We start from the raw sequence: 19,936 nt of genomic DNA on the forward strand, positions 1-19,936 counted from the left end.
ATTAGGATATTATGGGGGCCAGGTATTTGTCATCCTGTAAGATCTCTTTCTGATTAGGAAATTATGGGATTCATCAGACATTACAGTTCAGAATGGTGGCTTCCTCTTTTGGGTCATCAGAATTAACGGATCTTGTGCCTCATACCGTTAGCCAAAATCAGATTTAGTGCAACAGAAGTACAAAGCCTATCAACTTTTCAGTCGAGTGGATTGCTAAATTAAATTAGTTAAATAAATTTCATATCCCTCATACTTTTCTAATAGTCTAAACGTTATTTTTCCCCTCTAACAGAAACATGCTGAAAATTACTTAAGCACTATGAACAGACAAGTGTTAACTATTTCGTCTACTGATGATAAAGAAGTACATTCAAAAGAGCCCCCTAAATGGTAAGTGAAACAGCTGTTTTATTGCAGAGATAGATGCAAGCAGCAAGACAGAAAAACTGGGGTATCAGAATCTTGTAAAGCAAACACAATTATTGGCCCCAATGAGGTTATTTTGGTCATTTGCTATTTTGTTGGGGTTTTTTTTAAGTTAAAAAACAATACAAAAGTAAATGCAGTTCTAAGTAGCTACAGCAACCTTCTGCTAACTCCTGTGGTTTTTTCGCTAAATGCAAATTTAAATAAAAATATAGTCTTTCAGATTCAACCAGATGGAAGCAGTATGGGTTTAATAGGTAAAATCAAAGTAATTTTTTAAAACCTCACTGTTTGTTTCTTTCTAAATCAGGAGCCTTCATTTCGGTGCTTCTCAGAAACAGCTTATTTTACCACGAGTACCTGTTGAGCCCATGACTGTCCAGGCGTACAGCAAATCAGCACTACGCATTTCTCAAAGTTCACAGGTCTGAAATAACATACTACTTAATGTGCCAGAGACCATATTAAATGAGACTGGTGTCTTGTAGGTTACCAGCTGTTTCCATAATGTTATAGTCTGACTCCACATGGATTCAGTTTTTGACAATATACCATCTATGACTGACAGTGATAAAAAATTCTTAGTGGAATGAGCGGGCTGAGAGATAGGAGCCTTCTCCTAGCCTCACAGTCCAGATAAAATCTAAGTTAAGAAGAACTTCAGTATCATCATGGGTGCATCCAGAAGCTTTCCATTCTTTATTCTACCCACCCCCCCAAGTATATTGTTAAAGAGCTCTGAAACCAGAGGTTTGTTCTGCTTTAAGGTCCCAGTCCTGCAAATACCATATGCTTAACTGTGATTCTGCAAGTAACATGTTTAAAATAAATGGAACTATGTATTGGAATAGCATGAGCTTGGATATCAATGTTTGTGTTGTTTGAGACTAAAAGTGGTTCTCTTTTTTGTTTTTGCATAAAAGATAGGGCAAATTCTGGGAAAGACTTCTGTTCATGTATAGGGTAGTGAACGTCTATGATAAATATAGGTTTTCTCCTTGAAATCTGATTTTTTTTCTGTTTTTCATAAATGAAGTCCTTGTAAGATCATTTAAAGTCTTCTTAAAATGTTTGTATCTGAAGGTTGTTTTTTTTCTTTTTTATTCTAAGCTGTGAATTTTGACTGGTGTGTTCAAGGTGGTTTCCTCAATCACGTTTTAAAAACAAATGAAGGTAACTAGTTGAATTGAAAAATACCCATTGTCACAATTTTGGGTTATTACTGTTTAAATCTGAGGGAGCTTTGAGTGAGAGAGAACCTTAAGAAGAGGCCCTCTAGTTCCAAGACTAGAATACCAGAAGCCAGGATTGAAGCTACTTGAAATGGTATAATCAGAATGAGCAGCCGAACAGTTACATTGCTGATTAGCTTTCTAAAAGAAGTCACAATATAAAGTAGTATTAAAATATTGTTTATTCTTGAAATGATGAATAAGGTGCAGTGAGGTCTCTGATTTTTTTTTTTTTCCCAGACCGTATTCCAACCTTGTCCTATATGAATATGCTTATATTGTGAAAAAAAAAAAAATTATCAGAGTTCAGCTACTCTGTAAAATCTGTATTATCTGTGGTCTTCCAACTCTTCATGTGCACCAATGAGCTTAATTTACAGTGGAGCACATGCTCTGTCCTGCCTTGACTTTCTCTTTGTCTTTTCATTTCTGATAGCTATGGCATCTGCTTAGAAATGCATATCCAGTGACACACAAGCTAGCCCTAATTTCCCATTATAAAGAAAATGGCAAACAGTGCTGTTTTGCCAGCTGTTCTACATGCCCAGCATGCCAACATAAAAAGCTTTTATTATTAAATAGTTGTGAAATCCAGCTGGGAAATTATCACCTACAATTTCTTACTTCCTGTCTTTTCCCTACTTGTAGCTATAAACAGTTTGGGTTTTTTTAAGCATACTTTGGTGTTTTTCAAAATTCTTTTCCACTCAAAGGAAATAATAGTGAACTGAATAGTTTTCTGTTTGCAGAAATTTCCAGTTATGCAGGCTTGAAGAAATCAATGTTTCAACTTGTAGTGGTTCTGAGAGAAATTAATAATTCATGCAGTAATATTTTTGTGCTTTGCAGTCCATAGTACAATGTCCAAGAGTAGAAATGGAACCTAAGCTGTGTTTGTAGTAGTTCGGATGAAACAAGGTTGAAGTCAAATAAGCACAGGTGCTGTTTTCATATATGCATTGCTAGAGTACTTGTCATACAGGAAATAGCTTGCCCACAGGTGTCAGAATAGGCTTAAAATTATTGTTTACTCACACATACAGTATTTCTGGTTCACATCAGCAGCAGGGTAAGACTCTGCAAATCTAGCTCACGGGGAATTGTGAAGCACTGTCCCGTCCCCCCCCTTTTTTTTAATCCACTATGTGTTGTAATTGGATTTCTTCTTCTAATAAAGCTTGAGAACTGTAAAGAGGTGTCTTCCTCATGCAGTAATTGTAAAGCCTCTGTATAGCAATGGCTGAAAAGACATTGTTATCCATAACTGGTAACTGTGTAAGTTCAATTAAAAAAAAAAAAAAAGCTTAATTGAAAACACCGGAACTGATGTTAGGGCAGCTTTGGTTTTTGGTTGGGGATTGTGGTTTTTTTTCCTAAAAGTTGATACTTTCTGTGACATTGTGAATATACAGTAGAAGTTAATATGCTCTCATCATTAATAGAATTAAAGATGTAAATGACAAGATGTTTGTAGGGGGCTCTAGAGTGTGCAAATAACATAAATAGCTAGACATGAAAAGTGGTTTAGTTACTGATAATACAGATTGTTTCAAAGGTTAATATAATGCAGTCCATTCATAAAGGAATTGGACTGGACTAGAAACCATGCACCACATGCATCTGCAAAACAGAATTACATAGTGAATCAGGTTTGTTGGCTTACTACATGATAAAAATGCCCTTCACTCTGAAATGACTTTTGTGTTAAAGTAGAACAAGATTTGAACCATTTAACTGTACTGAACATGTCAACCTGTTCTGTACACTCCATGTTAATAATTGAGCACAATAATTCTGATTTTAATTGAGCATTATATTAGTAATAATGCACTATTCACCGTGCTATTCTCATCTTTTTTGCTAATTCTGTATCAAGATGGTTCAAGATAGCTTAAATTTAAGATTTTGGGTAATATAGATGGATGGATAATATAGATGGAAGAAACCAATGATGCCATCTGCTCCAGCTTCTGCAAATGTAGAATTGTCACTTGCCATACATCTAAGCTGACAAAGTAACTTTTATCAGGTTTTTTTGTTAAGCATTTCAATTCTTGTTAACCTGTGTGGAATCTGCCACTCCAGCATTGATCATTTCACTGTCCGTCTGAGCGGGGAGTCTGTATTGTGAATCATCTCCTATTTTAATTGAGAAGGTACTCAGTTTTCCCCCAATTCTTGTTTAATAGCACAAGCAGTTTCATTTCTGTACAGCGGTGTGTTATAGTAATAAAATAAATACCACAAAATCACTGATGAGGTGAAAATTGAACTTTCTGTCTCTGTGCAGCCATGTGGGTAAAAGAGTAATTGGCTTGGATAATAACTTTTGTTCTTACAAACCCAAATCTAAATGAGCATCTCATTGATACATCTGCTTGTAATTACTATCAAAAGAAGAGAATACATTGTGCAGATAAATTAAAACTAAAAAATAAATTTTTAGTGCTTTCACAAACTAATACAATTGTTTAATACTTCAGATATACATGTAATGATTCTTAAACTTTTTACGGCATATTTTGTTTGTCAAAAAATAGAATTCTCATAAATTTATTTTTACATTTACACAATAGAAGTATCAGTAGAGAGTTCTTGTGTATAAATATGTTTAGTTGGATCTTACTATGTAAGGGAGCTTTTGGTATTCCTGTATCCATGTATTGGGAATTAAGCACCTACACTGCCATGCCCTCGGCAACTCTGAATTACCTTAGCTCTGTTGACTTCTCTGGTGATAGAACAGTTTCTGCCATTTGAGGATTCTTCCTTATTTGGCCTTGTTTGGTAAATAAACCCAGTTGGGTGCAGAGTCCAGTTAGCAATGTTATTGCAATAAGAGTATTGGGAGATACTACTACACTTGATACAGATCCAGGTGTAAACTAAAGCACATGCATTAAGATGAACCAAAATGTTTTAAACTTAAGAAACTTATACTTTAGTGAAAATAGATGGTGTCACTTCTGGTTTCGTAGGAAAAGGATATGCTTTAGATACTTTTTATAAGTGGATGAAACTTTAAAGTCTCTTTCTGTCCATCAGGATGTAAATCATAATAATTTTTATTAGCAAAAAGTTGAATCTATTCTATGCAGATAACACAGTACATTAAGAAACCACTATGTTTGATTCTTATTACGATAAGGATTTTTTATTTCCTCATTTACTTATAAGCAAGTGCTCTATCTGCATTGGGTCAATGGGCCATAACTGATCCAAAGAAGCTGTCCTGGTCCATCAGGTCAATGATTCCTGAATTAAAGTCTCTGGCAAACACGGCCAAGGTAGATTGGCTTCTTATTATCATCTGTGGGAAGAATGCACATATAACACCCTCCCAATAGATAGGGTGCCTATAAAACATTTGTTATAACACAGGTAAATGGAATTCACAAATGACCTATGTTAATCAAGGAAGTCAAACTTGATTGTCCTTTTCACTCAGAATTTAACTCAAAGGTGTGCAAATTGGGAAATTTCAGAGCTTGTAATGGAATTAATTGAATAAACTTGGGCAAAAGTGTATATGTGAATAGTAGTTGTATGCCTTACTAAGTTTTCCATCTAATCAAAAGGCACTTATTCATTGTTTGCCCAGTTCTGTGTGGATAGTTAAATAACATGAATTTTTATCATCGTTTTGCAAATTTATGAACATGTTAGCCAATTCGTGCTTATAAACACTTATGTCCTAGTGCAGTTATTTTAAGGCTATGCCTATTATATATTTCAGCAGCAGATGGAAATGGATATGAAAATTATGCTTGACCCAGAGAACATCGATAATAAAGCTGTTTTGAAACCACAGAACTATGAGACCAGGCTGCCACTTATAATTAAGGAAAAATCTGCTCCTGTAAGTAACTTATCTTATGGGCTTATATGCATTACTTTTCACTATTAAAGTTAATACATATAAGACCTAAATAAAAAAAAATATTTTAAGTGAAAGTATCTCAAAATTTCCTCCTTTTTGACATTGATGTATAATGGTCAAAACATTTTTAGTGACAATAGTGGGGAAAACAAACCTGTAGCACAACAGGTTTAGGTAGCAAGACCCCAATCCAGCAAAAGTGTAAGTATACATGGGAATGTTCATGGTAAGTAATCTCAGTAAAATCAGGGATTGAGGATAAGCAAACTGGAGCTTGTGGAGTTTAGGATGTCACCCAAAGATCAAGGAAGAAGTAAGTAAAAGGGGTTTTGCTGACAGGAATGGGCTTTCATTTGTTCATTCTCTGGCCATTTCTTAAAAAGACAAGAAATCATTCTGTTTTCAGATGATAACTGGATTGTTAGGAATAAGTGAAAAATGCTTGCACTTTGTTTTGATGCTCTTTTTAATTTACTTTTTTTGAAAAAGCAATCCTGCCACATGATTGCTGACCCTGACCAGAAATCAGTGTCACTGAATAAAAAAAATAGAGGTTATACTGAAAGACAATTGGAATCCTAGAGTGACTACAGAAATTTAGGTGTCATTTACATCTTATTTTTCTGACATGGTTTGAGAGGGAATGTCATGTTCTATTTCTTAGCTCCATGCTGGGACCACTTAGATTGGAATGTGAGGGACAGATTCAAATCCTTCCTTTCCATATGGAGATATTTCCATGTCGTTTAGATCCCAAGTGTCCTCACTATCAAGCTCAAGGTATTCTGAAGCACAGCCTTTCTTTTATCTCTAGTCAAGCTGTTTCCCTTAGTACGAAACAATTACCTACCAAAGCTGAAACTGAGCACTTCCACAACACTCTCCTAAGAGTGCCCTGACTAGTGGCTATCAAATCACCCTTCTCTATTCTTCTTTCTGGTCTGAGGATGTTCAAATTGTGCAAATTAAGTTTTGTTTCTTCCAAATTTCTGCTTTGCAGCCGCTGCTCCTCTTAAATAAACAAATGAACATGAAGATGACATTTTCTGCCAAGTATGCTTTTAAAAAAAAATTAATAGGGACAGGCATCCTTCCAAAGATCAATTATGTTCACAAATTTAGCACAGCACTGTGGTCCACATGAAAGAATATATCCAATGGTCTCACACAAGGATGCTCTTATACAATTTAATTTATGTAATAGAAACATTATGCAGCAAGCCCAGTACTATAAGAGGCATTCTAAGGTATTTGGTTTTAAAGTACATAAACAGAATCTGTGAACAGCACAGTTGTAAGCTGCCACTTACAAAAAAATATTTTTGAAAGCTGTTGCCCAGTCTAAGAGGTGATTTGTCTAACCCTGTGATATAGAGTTAATTAGAAAAAAGCATCATGGCTAATAGCTTTTTAGAACCACTCTAAAACACTCACAGAGAGGAACATTATACTACTGTAGAGAGCCATGTGTTATACCACTCTCACTGAAACATATACTGATCGGAGAAAACTTCTTAATGTTGACTTAAATTTCAATCATTTAGTGTAAATTAGTCAAGCTTGCTGATACATATTTACAGTTGCTAAGGAACTGTTTATGACAGGGAGATGGGCTGAAAAAACAAGTAGGTATTTCCTATCTCTAATTTATTCTGCAGCATTTATTGAAGTAAGTGCTTTTTCAAAGTTTTCAAATCCTGTGACACCGTCTATATTTTGAAATGTTCTGGCTTCACTGGGGGTAAAATTTTGCAATTGGATTTGCAAAATCCACTACTGAGATTGTGAATTAAGGCATTTTTGTTAAATGTGATCTATACTAGCACTTAAAGCAGTGATAGTTATAGATCACCAATAGTAACTAAAATAAATCGATGTGTAGTTGCAGGTCTAAAACTATATGGTCTTTAGTTTTGGAAAAAAAAAATCAATTAAAGTAGCTACAAGAGTCAAGTTAGGTGCTACCTACCCTGTTTTTACTAATCAGCCATTAGAGGGCAATATTTGTACGCACACATGCGGGCACACACACATATACCCATGTACCTGCCCTAGATATGTACATAAGTTCAAAGATTATCTCAAAAAAAAAAAATCAGTGGCGGAAGGACTCTCATTGAAGTAAATTAAAAACTAATTGCTTGGTTAACTGCATTCAGGTTTTTTCTAAGAGTTGTCAGCATCTGAGTTTTCAAGGAGACCTGAGCGTTTAAAAATGTGATGAGATTAAAAACACTGGTTTTGAGGTGACTAGATAGGTCAAGCACAAATCTACACGGACTTTTTATTATCCTGCCATTTGAGTAGTTTGAAAAATTATTAGTAAGGATCTCATTGTTTCATGCTAAATATCTTCTTTTCTTGCTCTTTTGGTATTATAAAGTTGCTGACGCTGGATTTTATGGTAGAAACTAAGAACAATTAACTATTGCCCTTTTGTACCTTTTTGGGTCTGATAAGCACTAATGCTTCAGCCTCTGTAAAGTTCTGTAGTTATCTTAAAATGAGGACTGTAATTCTGTTTGAAACACCATGGGCAGTCTGGGCATCACTTTATTTTGTAGCCTGTATCTGGATAACAAATGAAAAATGATGAGTAGATAATTATTAAATATGTATACTTCCCATGGAGTATCTAGCAAAACAAATAGTAGTCTGAATTGCAGCAAAAATAATTCTGACATACTGCTGCAATGTAGGAAAGTTTCACAACTATACCTTTCATTTTCATAGGACTGCTGTTCTTTTATAGAATTATACCGGCATTTTTTGGTCCTTGTTTTCTTATAAATGTATATTATACTGTAAACTTGGGAATCTTTTAATTTATTCATGAGGTAGAATTTAATATGGTGATTTCTAGCCTTTATGAGTTGCATCTTATATAGTGTGGTTCTAATGGTGATGGCAACAATTTTGTGTTGGGGGGGGTAAGCTATCTTATTTGAGCACAACCATTCTAATCATATCCTCAGTTATTCATTCTTTATTCAGTATTTCCATCATGCTAATCACTAATGCTTATCACTGAAAGTCTATGCATTTCCAAAATTATAAAGTAAGGCGAAGCAGGGCAATTCTTTTCATTTCCAGTGACTAGAAGAAGTTGTAGAAGAACAGGTCTTTTGGTTCTCCAAACCTGATTGTGTTTTAAACCTCTGCATATGGCTATAATTACAGTCAAAGCATAATTTGGCAGTGGTAGCAGAATGAGATTTAAACAAATCGATGTTACACTACAGTAATTCAAAATAAGCTTGTTGCATTTGTATTATGGTATGTAATCATAATAAGCAGCACAGTGAATTAATAAAATCTTGTCACTAAAAATAAAAAGGAAATAATCGGTGAGATAGAGTTAACTTAACAGATTACTATAGTCAGCATCCTTTCAACCTAGAAATGGGAATGTGAAGGTCACCCCCATCTCAGATGACAAACGTAGAACATTTTGTTGGTAAACAAATTAATCTTTTGAAAGGTCACCATTTGTTTTAAGTTTTTATCCAGTTCTTGTCATCTGGAATTGGAGATTGACTGTCATTTTGCTAGGTAGGGGTGCAGCCGAAGCTGCTGAAGCTGTTTCTGTACATATCAGCATTCCTTGACAAAACTCAGTGCCTGATTGTGATGCTATGGGCTGCTGGTTTACAGCTGTCTCCGGACAAGAATGGAGGCCCACCCCTGAATTCCAATAAATTGGTCCTGTATACACTGCCTCGTGTAAGCTGGCCCTTTGCCCATAAGTAAAATGTATTGTAGTTCAAGCCAGCAATTATCTTTCTTTCTTCCTTCTGTGCTGCTTCTGTTGCCTTTTTCAAAAAGCAGATGTGGGATTCACCGAAGTTCTCCATCTATTCTCTTTTGCACCTGTTATGGCAGAATTTTGATAGAGGTAAATTCTGGGAGAGCTAGCAGTACACCATAAAAGGAGCAAAGCTTGATTTTTCCACGTACATGGAAAATTGTCAGTTCAGAGCCATGTCTGGTTACTTTTAAGAGCTTAAAGTAGGTAAGAATAACATATAAGACCTGTTGTTAATGATGCCTAGTTGCTCTGTTCCATTTAAATGGGACTTTATTTTCTGTTACGTAAACAAAATCTGTGGGAAATAATATGTATTAATAGCTTAGTATTGCATCTAAGGGAAACTGTATTAATCATTAAGTCGATAAAATGCTGGACGATGTAAATCAGAATGAAAAGGACAAATTTTAACTTTCTGTACAATTTTCCTATTCAAAAGACAACCAGTCATAAAAATTGTTCATATTTTAAATCTCTTACAGAGACTGTTATAAATTTGACTCATCTGCCTTTAGAATAGTTCCACTGACACTGGTGAGAATTTGTCCTTTACTTAGTATTCAGTATTTCTGCAGTGAATTCCATGTGCTGGTTCTTAGACTTGGAGGACCAAAATTAGGTTATTTGAAACCAGAGTTAAACACTTTCTTTATTTACTATTTATTAATAAGATTATTTGGCTTGACAGATATTTCATCAGAACAAGACTGTTTTTTCCTATAGAAACTGACAGACGATGCAAGCATGAGTAAAGCTATTCTTTGATACTGCTTCCTTGCTTTGCTGCTCAGGGTGTAAATAAACACAGAAAAAATGCATCCGTTTAGACTGTAAGGCTGTGAAACTATAAAATGCAGTGAAATCCTACAGTAATTCTCATCTAGACAAAACCAAAGCTGACCTGATCTATTGTGGGTCATACACTCAAGGTTGGACTTGATGTCCTTTGAGAGCAAAGAATGAAAATCACTTAGCATCTCTGCCTTTACTCCATTTGAGTTTTTTACAGTCTGAACTGATTTTCTCCCACTGCTTAAAAATTAGATACCACCTCCTCCTGCATGAACAGCAGGCTCTGTTGATTTGTAACACTTAGGGGACAGACCCATTGAACCCTCTCAGTATCCTTCCATACTGACATAGAAATTCTTCCTGAATTACTTATCAAAGCAGCTTTGCAGCTCTCTTAAAGTAAGTTTGTCTAAACTGTGCTTTCTTAGCTTGCTTATGTAATACCATGATCAGGTAGCTTCAAAAGCCTAGCTCAAGTCAAGATAAGTAGTACTTACTTTTTCTACCCCACTCGCAATGCTTGCTAACCTGTTGTAGAAAAAAATTAGATTGGTCTGACAAATTTGATCTTGACAGATCCAAGTTGCTCATTGATTTGCTCCTTTCCAGATGTTTATAATTAACTTGTCTGATTATTTGTTTTAAGAATTTTTCCAAGAACTGTAGTTAAACCAATAGGGCTAGAATTCCTCAACACATCTTTTGCCCCTTTCCAAAGATAGGCACTATGCTCTTTTCCAGTCTTCTAGTATATTTTCCATTCTACAAGAGTCCCACCAGCAGTTCTGAGATTGCTTTAGACAGTTCTTTAAGTATCCTAGAGTGTATTTTATCAGGACCAGCCAATTTAAAAACTTCTGAGCACTATCTGATCTGTTTTGCCCTTAAGATAGCCCAAGACCTCTTCCATTTTACACTATAGTTGAGTTGATTCTACTCATAACTAGCTGCTTTTTTAATGATAATTATGAATGTACTTAATGATGTCATTTTTAATTACCCAGAAGTTTCTTTCTACTTGCATCTCTCTTTGTTGTACCTGTTTAAGCGAACAAGAAGCAGTCATCAATGTGCACATCTTCTGTTTTCTGTATGCTTTTTTCTTTTGAGATCAACAAAGAACATATGATTCATCAAGTTTGATAACTTGCTATCCTTCCTATCTTGCTTCATGTCTGGAATAGTTTGAGCTTGTTTCTCTAGTACTTTTTATCTGTGGAACAGACAGTTCAATGGAGTTCCGATTTCCTCCAATTAGACTTGCCTTCTACAAGCTCTTTCCTTTCAGTTTTGTGAGCTTATTGAAAACTGACCTTAGTTCCACTTATTTTATTTTGTTGTGCTTCCTCCTTCCCTTTATAGGGATTATGACATCAAATCTTGATAGGAGCTTCTTAATGAAAAATATGAAGGTAGATGGCAATTTGGAGAAGATAATAATGAAATGATAGATTATTATATACCTTTTCTACCATTACTATCAAGCTCTGTGATTTTTCTGATATTTACTTACCAAACCTCATCTATGTTATCTTCCTGGTTGATAAACTGTAGTTTTGATACATGGTAGTACTCATCTTTTCTCTATATTTAATACTAGTCTCTATTCTTTTACAAGGGGAAAAACATATTTATAAAGATATTTTAAAAAAGAAGTTGTTCTAGTTAAATATTGCTGTCTAGGTAAAAAGAAAACAAATAGAGAACTAATCAGAAAATCTCTGTGGTGTTACAAGTGCCCTATTTAAAATGAAGCAAAAAGAAAAAAGTCAAGTGGGAGAGGTTTATCCACAGGAGAAAAACACTTTAGAAAGGGTAATAGAATTGTTTTTCTCATGTCCCAGGTTAATTACACTCAGAAGTGCTTGAAATGAAAAAATAGTTTTTCAGCACACTCCAAGCATATTTTAAGGCAAGTAAGCCTTAGTCCGCACTGCAAATTAAGCGCTCCCTTCCAGCTCTATAAAACTGTACTTTAAAAGTACCCATGATGAAGCAAGCTGTGTGCTGACTTCAGTAAAGCATACCTGCTGATTCACAATCTTCATAACAAACTTCACAAGAAGACATTATTCATGCCGGAAAATGTTTCAGGTTCCAATCACCTCATAGCAGCAACAGTTGCTTGGGTTCTGCCAGAGAGAAAGCAGGTGAGGTGCCTACAGTTAGTGTTGTATAGGGTGTGATCCTTTGCTTCCATGGTGTTTTGGGTCAGTCTACACTACAAACATTAAAATACTAGTTAGGAGGTGCCAGTTCCAGAATAAGTGGTATTAAATTCACCAGGTTTTGTGTTTATGCCATAAAAGCTGTAGGTGTGAGTAAAGGTTTTAAATTGCACTGACATAAGCAGATTGAAGTCTATTGAAAACCTTTTAAAAAGATGCAATCTTTTAAATATCTTTTTAAGTTAAATCCCTGAATAATGGTAATAAAACTATAAAATGATGCTAAAAGTAAACCTATTTTTTGCAGTACTTAATATTATTTTTAAGCTTTTATTGTTGTAATTGACTTGGCTTAATTTTAGTGAAAATAACTGAAGGATGAAAGCATTTTGTCAAATTCTGCTTTGATATCTCACTGAAGTCTTCAAGAGGACAGCTAAGGCAGCAAATAGGATGCTGAAACAACATAGAAGGGTGTACAGATTGGGTGGAATTTCCGTAACTGTTTTGGGTCAGCTCCATAGTTCCACTATGTTGCCTGTACTATGTAATGAAGCGAATCATAGTGGCACTGTGGAGAGTAAATGAGAGCTTAAATTACATCACAGTTGATCTGTCATTTTAACATGACACCTGCCATGGACTTTATAGAATTAAAGGATACAGCAAAGAAGAATTAAATATCCATTTCCAGTTAAAAAAAAAACCAAACAGAAAACCTCTAGGCTGCTTTTGAACTCATACACTCCACCTGAATCACTTTTCTTTGTAGCTTACTACATCTCTATGAACACAAATGAAATATGTATGTTTCATAGTGCTGTTTATCCCAACTGTCCTGGTTTCAGCTGGGATAGAGTTAACTGTCTTCCTAGCAGCTGGTACCGTGCTATGTTTTGAGTTCAGTATGTGAAGACTGTTGATGACACTGATGTTTTCAGTTGTTGCTCAGTAGTGTTTAGACTATAGTCAAGGATTTTTCAGCTTCTCATGGCCAGCCAGGGCACCTGACCCAAACTGGCCAACAGTGTATTCCATACCATGTGACGTCACATCTAGTTTAGGAACTGGGGAGTGGGGGGGCGGGGATTTGCCGCTGGGGGACTGGCTGGGTGTCGGTCGGCGGGTGGTGAGCAATTGCCCTGCGCATCATTTGTACATTCCAATCCTTTTATTACTACTGTTGTCATTTTGTTAGTGTTATCATTATCATTATTAGTTTCTTCTTTTCTGTTCTATTAAACCGTTCTTATCTCAACCCAGGAGTTTTACTTCTTTTCCTGATTTTCTCCCCCATCCCACTGGATGGGGGGGAGTGAGTGAGCGGCTGTGTGGTGCTTAGTTGCTTGCTGGGGTTAAACCACGACACCAACAAAACTCCTGAGATTTAAACTAGGATAAAACTGACCAATAGTAAAATCAGTGCTGCTTTACTGATACAATAGCAATAGCCTGAAAAAGGAGTCACTGTTTAATTAAATTTCTTTCATTTTATGTATTTTTGTTGTGTCCCCAACAAACTGCTGGGGCTGAGAGTGAGTAGAAAAGTGTGGTTTATTATTCCCTTTTCTCAGTATCAAGCCACTTATATGCCAGCTCTTATAAAGTTAATCTTTGTTACATGCTTATTGCTATTTTCTTGGAACACAAGGACATGAAGATTCATACCTCTAGATCCCTTGAAGCATAATGCTTCATAATGGTCATAACTAAAATGAGTAGCTATGATTTCTCTGAAAGATTCTCTATTATGATAAAGTGTACATATTTTCTCTCTCCCTAATGTCTCTTGTGGACAGTATTATTATACAAATTGGGAGGAAAAATTATAATAGTTTATTTTGATCTATCTCATTTCCCTATTAGGATTATAAGCAGTTCTTTAGAATTGCCTATCCCTTTCTATAAAGTTGATGGTTGATGTTATTCACTAATTATGACACAATAGTGCTCAAAGATCCCAATCATGGCCTGGATCCTATTGTACTAAAAGCTGTACACAAGCATGATAATTAGACATTAAAACCTAGTATTTTAAACCAGGAAGTTCCAATGTACTCTATAAAAGAGGTATATACCATTATTCCCATTTTGCAGATCTATCAATATTTCCTAGCTTTCTGACTTTATGTATTTAATATTATTTTAAGGTAGTTTATCATTCATAATTAAATAAGTTTTTAAAAAGCAAATAAAAAAAATTCCAGTACATGGCATTAAGTTGTCTTCCATATAGCTCATCAGTAGGGTTCAAACATTTGTATCCACTGTAAGAATTTCTAACTATTAGAGTAATGGAGTAAGCGGTAACAGATTGTCACCCACAAAAGCATGGGACTTTTTTTTATTGGGTTTCACAGCAATTCGCTGACTAAAGATGAGACTGTAGAATCTTGAGGTCCACTCCAAATTGTGAGGGAGACGCTCCCTGTTGCATACAAACCTGTCTGCTTCCTTTTCTCAGTCTTCCCCAGTTTCCCCTTTTGCCATTTTTATCTTGCCCCTGTCTCTCTGTTCCTTGAGACTGTCTTCTGAGACTGCTTCCAGAACATATCCTAGTCTTACCTGCCTGATTCTCTGCCAGGCTCCCAAGCTATCTGCCAGGCTCTTTGTCCAGCTTGTCTCAATGTTCTTTCCTGACCCTGTTGCCCCCAGGTCTTTTTCCTTGTCCAGTCTGCCTGCTGGCTTTCCTCTTTGCTCAAAGACCCAGTATGCCCCGCCAACTACCTTTCTTCTTCTTGAGATTGATAATATATTCACACCTATGTGTTGGCACTTATTTACCCTATTCATTCAAATTTAGTCACTTCCTTCTTGTGTTGCCTGGACCCAGCATGAAAGTTACTGGAGAACCTGTAAAGTTGCAGAGGAAGTTCTGAGCAACATATATTAGAGCACACCCAATCCCTAGGTAGTTTAGCTGCTAAAACTAAGAAACCTTTATCTAGATTTCCAAAAATCTGTTGACAGAGTAAGGTTGGATAGACTAGTGTTAAATTTTCCTTTTGCTTCATAAAACATTTGAGTTTATTTAAGTTGAATTTTTCATGTCTCTCTAGGTTCATCATTGTCTTATTTTTCAAGCACCAGCTAGGTGAGAGAAAATATAATCTTCTGCTGGTGGTGGTTCACTATGATCAAGTGAGAGATCTCAGTGATGTTACTTGCCTTGAAGTTGCATGTACAGTAATGCTTTAAACCCACTGAATATCTAGCTCTCTTTAGGAGAACTCCTTTCTTTAGGAGTTGAGTACAACCTACATTGCAAATGGAATAGTATGTGTATTCCTAGTCAGAAAGAAACTGAAGATACTTAGGATACTGGAGAGAGAAAAAAATGTTAGATGATAACACAGAGTTTTTGTATTTATAATACTGAAGTATAAGGTGGCAATCTATTCTTTTCCCTGTGCAGTGTTCCATGATTCTATGTGCAATAATAACCATAACAGTAAGACACATGATATCACTCTCCCAAAGTGATGTGTGTCACCGATTGAATTCCTGGCACTTAGAACCAGCAGGTTCTGTTTTTTCAGGCAAGCACAGGTTAATTGGGGAAGTAAGGGAGCTTTAATTCCCACATTAACACAGCCAGTGTGGCACATGTTTCACATCACATTATCAGGCTGTGTCATTCCCTGCTGTCCTTGAGGAACCCTGAAACTTCAGAAGTCTGTGATACACACTGTTCCCTGATTTGTGAGTAGTTTCACATATATTAATTACATTGGTATTCTTTCCAATGAAAATTTATTTACATATTTGAAAGTACTTCCTTTTCTTTCTGGCACCTTGGCTGTGTATGTATTTTATATATTTAAAGACTGTTCTGTCAAGAAATACTGTGTTTACACTATAGTCATTAAAATTGAGCAAACTTCTTGTGATTTCTTTATTAACTAGTACACTGATTTTTGCATAGCAGAAGTCACAAGACATCAATTGGATTTAATTAACTTTATTTTAAATTACTAAAGTAATGACAGTAGACAATCCTGTAGCATGTTCATGAGTAGTAAAAGCGGTGCTTGTACTGATATGTTATTAAATCTTAATGAAACTATTCATAGCAGAAATTATATTTATTATTTATTATTGCGGGAGTAGAAAAGTGTGTCTTTGCAAATCCCGGATTTCTCTCTGTTAAAAGAAGATTCTGTTTCTTCCTAGATGTGTAGTCAGAAGATAGTGAAAGGTCATACAGTTAGCAACCTTTGGGGTTTTCCTGCCTCTCGCTACATGGATTCTCCCTTACCCCTGTTAGAAGAAGATATAACAAAAGGTGAGTCACAGAAGCCCACCTGGGTACTGTTGCCACCAGCTATATGCTACATAAACAGTGTTGTTTCCTGTTTGCAGCAGATATCTGGTAATCAAATTTTCTGGCACATCAAAACTTGTAAGAATTGTGATCTCAAACATTGCAAAGGTGTTGTGGTTTAACCCCAGCCAGCAGCTAAGCACCACGCAGCCGCTCACTCCCTCCCCCCAGCACCCAGTGGGATGGGGGAGAAAATTGGGAAAAGAAGTAAAACTCCTGGGTTGAGATAAGAATGGTTTAATAGAACAGAAAAGAAGAAACTAATAATTATAATGATAACAATAACACTAATAAAATGACAACAGTAATAATGAAAGGATTGGAATGTACAAATGATGCACAGTGCAATTGCTCACCACCCGCCAATCGACACCCAGTTAGTCCCCGAGCAGTGATCCCCCACCCCCACTCGCCCCAGTTTATACACTAGATGTGACGTCACATGGTATGGAATACCCCGTTGGCCACTTTGGGTCAGGTGTCCTGGCTGTGTCCTGTGCCAACTTCTTGTGTCCCTCCAGCTTTCTCGCTGGCTGGGCATGAGAAGCTGAAAAATCCTTGACTTTAGACTAAACATTACTTAGCAACAACTGAAAACATCAGTGTTATCAACATTCTTCTCATACTGAACTCAAAACATAGCACTGTACCAGCTACTAGGAAGGCAATTAACTCTATGCCAGCTGAAACCAGGACAAAAGGGTAGAGATCATCTTCAGACTACTTACTCCGTGTGGTAGCTAACCTAGGACATAGCATATGTTATGTTGAGCATCATCCTCCCGTAGTCAGTTATAGTGTAATTCACAGAGTTCAGTTGCTACTGGAAAGAAGAATTGCGTGTGATGGAGGGTTCTTATATGACTAAATAACATGGTCAAAATAAACGGTCATGATTAACATCTAGTTATTAATCATTCAATCTTAACTAGACCTGCACTTGGACTATTTTAGCAATCAGTCCATATTCATGATTACATGATTACATTACATTTACAAGAGTTAATTCTTATCCATTCTGCATATTAAATTGCCATTGCACAAGCATATAATTCCTTTTCAGAATCGGCAGCGTTACAATATCTTTCATGTGTTTGTCAATTTTTATAGGCAAAGCTCACCTTCCTTGAAGGTAAAATACTGAATATTGAAAGATATGAATCTTGAAATAAAAGAAAACCGCTGCATTTCCAGCTTTGATTTGGAATTGGAAGAACTTGGGTCTGCCTTTGTTTAATTCTTTCTTTATTGCTACTACTTTATTGCTACTTCTTTCTTTCATAGCTGGAATAGGTATGAATTGTTCAGTAATGTCATCTTCTTGTAGGTGTTCTGAGCCTAACTGAGCAAAGGCTTGTCCCTCCAGCAGCAAAGATAACTCTCCAGACACCTCCTGTTGTATCCAAAGCAGCACCTTTCCATGAATTGCACAGGCAGCACAAGAAATCAGCTGTAGGTGAGTACAAAGGATTGATAACAACCATCAGGTGCATCTCCAACTTCACTTTCAGGCCCTTGTTTTACCTCACAAGGGAACAGCTGTCTAATGAGCACTCACTCAAATTCTTAAGAATACTAAGCGCATAAAGATATATGTGAGCATCCTGTGTCTTGCAACTGAATGGGACCCAGATTTCTTAATTCCTGTAAGGATTTGGTCCTTGTTCATTTCTGAGATCCTGGTAGGTTCCTACCTGTATGTTTCAAATTCTAAGCACCTGCATCTGAAGATCTGACTATTGGCATTAGTGTAAAGCCAATGTTACTGTAAGTCATGACTTAGAAAGCTGATCAAGCATCTATTTTGCTAGGGTGATTATATGAATGCCTCCTGATAAGTGAATATACTCTAGGCAATGGGATTCTGATCTACCACAGAGTGTACTCAAAACTGTTGTTGCTACAGCTGCTTGTGGCATGTAACATCAGTATGGAAAGGAATGTAAACAAAATGAGCAGTGGGCTCACTAGCAATCCCATAAATTTGAAAAGTTCTCCTAATGAAAAGGGGTGGTTGAAAACTGAAATTATATATGGAATAACCTGGAGTATAAGTGCTAATATTTTGACATTGTTATCCTGGGTATACTGTTGGCTGGCATACGACAAACTTTAGAACATTATAGATTAAAACTGAAAATTGCAACCCACTTGGACATGAGAGCAAACTGGAGCATGCCAGTACCTAATGGTAGGTGGTAGAGTATCAATTTGATGCTGTTGTTGCACTTCTAACAATGAAACCTGCAATCAATTTTTTTTCTTTGGTACAGGAGAGATTAGTAGTAGGGTGGACCCTGAGAATACAGGCATCACCGCCTTCCCAAACTCAAAGGAAGCAATTTATGGCACATATTCCTCTAGTAAAGGTAACATCGCACCACTTCCACCCAGCAGCTCCATGGTTTCAGCAAGGAAGTCAAAGCCGGTGTGGACGTGTCCAGCTCAACAGTTGGAATCTGAGCTACAGATTCTGTCTCAGACACAGGTATTTAGACAGTGAGGATAATGAGGTTTTTATTCATCTTTTTAATACTGTCTTCACCAGAGATGGTTTAGGAAGTGACTGTAAATCACTGAATTGGTACAGGAGGGTTTGAACCAAATCCAGTAAATAGTGAATATTGAAGTAAAATAGGAAATACTTGATATATTGTCAGTTTCTACTTTCTCAAGTCTTCTACTTAAATTTGTCTGTTTTTTCACAGAATCTTAGAAAATAAGTCTAGAAAGGATGTTACGAGGTTATCTAGACCTCCAGGCAGAATTACCTGTACCTGTAATATAGCAGACAGATGTTTTTCTAACCTGTTCTGAAAACTTTTGGTGATAGCAACTCCACAGTCTCCCTAGGCCATCTGTTCCAGTGCTTAACTAACTATCTTTACTCTTATAAAAGAGTTTTTTAATGTCTCATCTAAATCTCCCTCACTGCAGTTAAGCAAATGTAGTGTTTCCCTTTATATTTACAGAAGACTATAGGGGAGTTTGACCTTGACTGCTTAATGCTTGCTGATTGTTCTTGATCCCCATGCAAAAGGGACATTTCTTTCTTTTTATAGCTAACTATTGTGTTCCGTAGCAAACTGTCTGGAGTTTTGCTTGATCTTTCCAGACTTCTTGACTTTTGTGCCATTGAGGACATCTGAAAATGAAAGAGGAGATCTGAAAATCAGAGATAAAGCAAACTTGAGAAATGGAGATCAATGAGTTGTTAACCTAAATAAAAATAGTTCCCTAAAAATAGTTTGAAAATAGTGCACTTTAGATTGAAAATCAGAGCTAATGAGTTGCTGGATAAAGTTC

General features: G+C 36.2%; 1 protein-coding gene across 1 annotated transcript in view; it reads left to right on the forward strand.

Annotated features, from left to right (window-relative positions):
• The first annotated feature begins 319 nt into the window (after positions 1-319).
• Positions 320-19,936, forward strand: part of IQCH (IQ motif containing H) — a 72,251-nt gene continuing 52,634 nt past the window's right edge. Inside the window, exons 1-6 of the mRNA XM_010572317.1 lie at positions 320-390; positions 737-851; positions 5,395-5,517; positions 16,480-16,591; positions 17,958-18,090; positions 18,914-19,118. Coding sequence (XP_010570619.1) covers positions 320-390; positions 737-851; positions 5,395-5,517; positions 16,480-16,591; positions 17,958-18,090; positions 18,914-19,118 — 759 coding nt within the window. The remainder of the gene's footprint in view (positions 391-736; positions 852-5,394; positions 5,518-16,479; positions 16,592-17,957; positions 18,091-18,913; positions 19,119-19,936) is intronic.

Source organism: Haliaeetus leucocephalus, unplaced genomic scaffold (genome assembly GCF_000737465.1).
Source record: "Haliaeetus leucocephalus isolate CR32 unplaced genomic scaffold, Haliaeetus_leucocephalus-4.0 Scaffold339, whole genome shotgun sequence".
Classification (NCBI taxonomy): Eukaryota; Metazoa; Chordata; class Aves; order Accipitriformes; family Accipitridae; genus Haliaeetus; species Haliaeetus leucocephalus.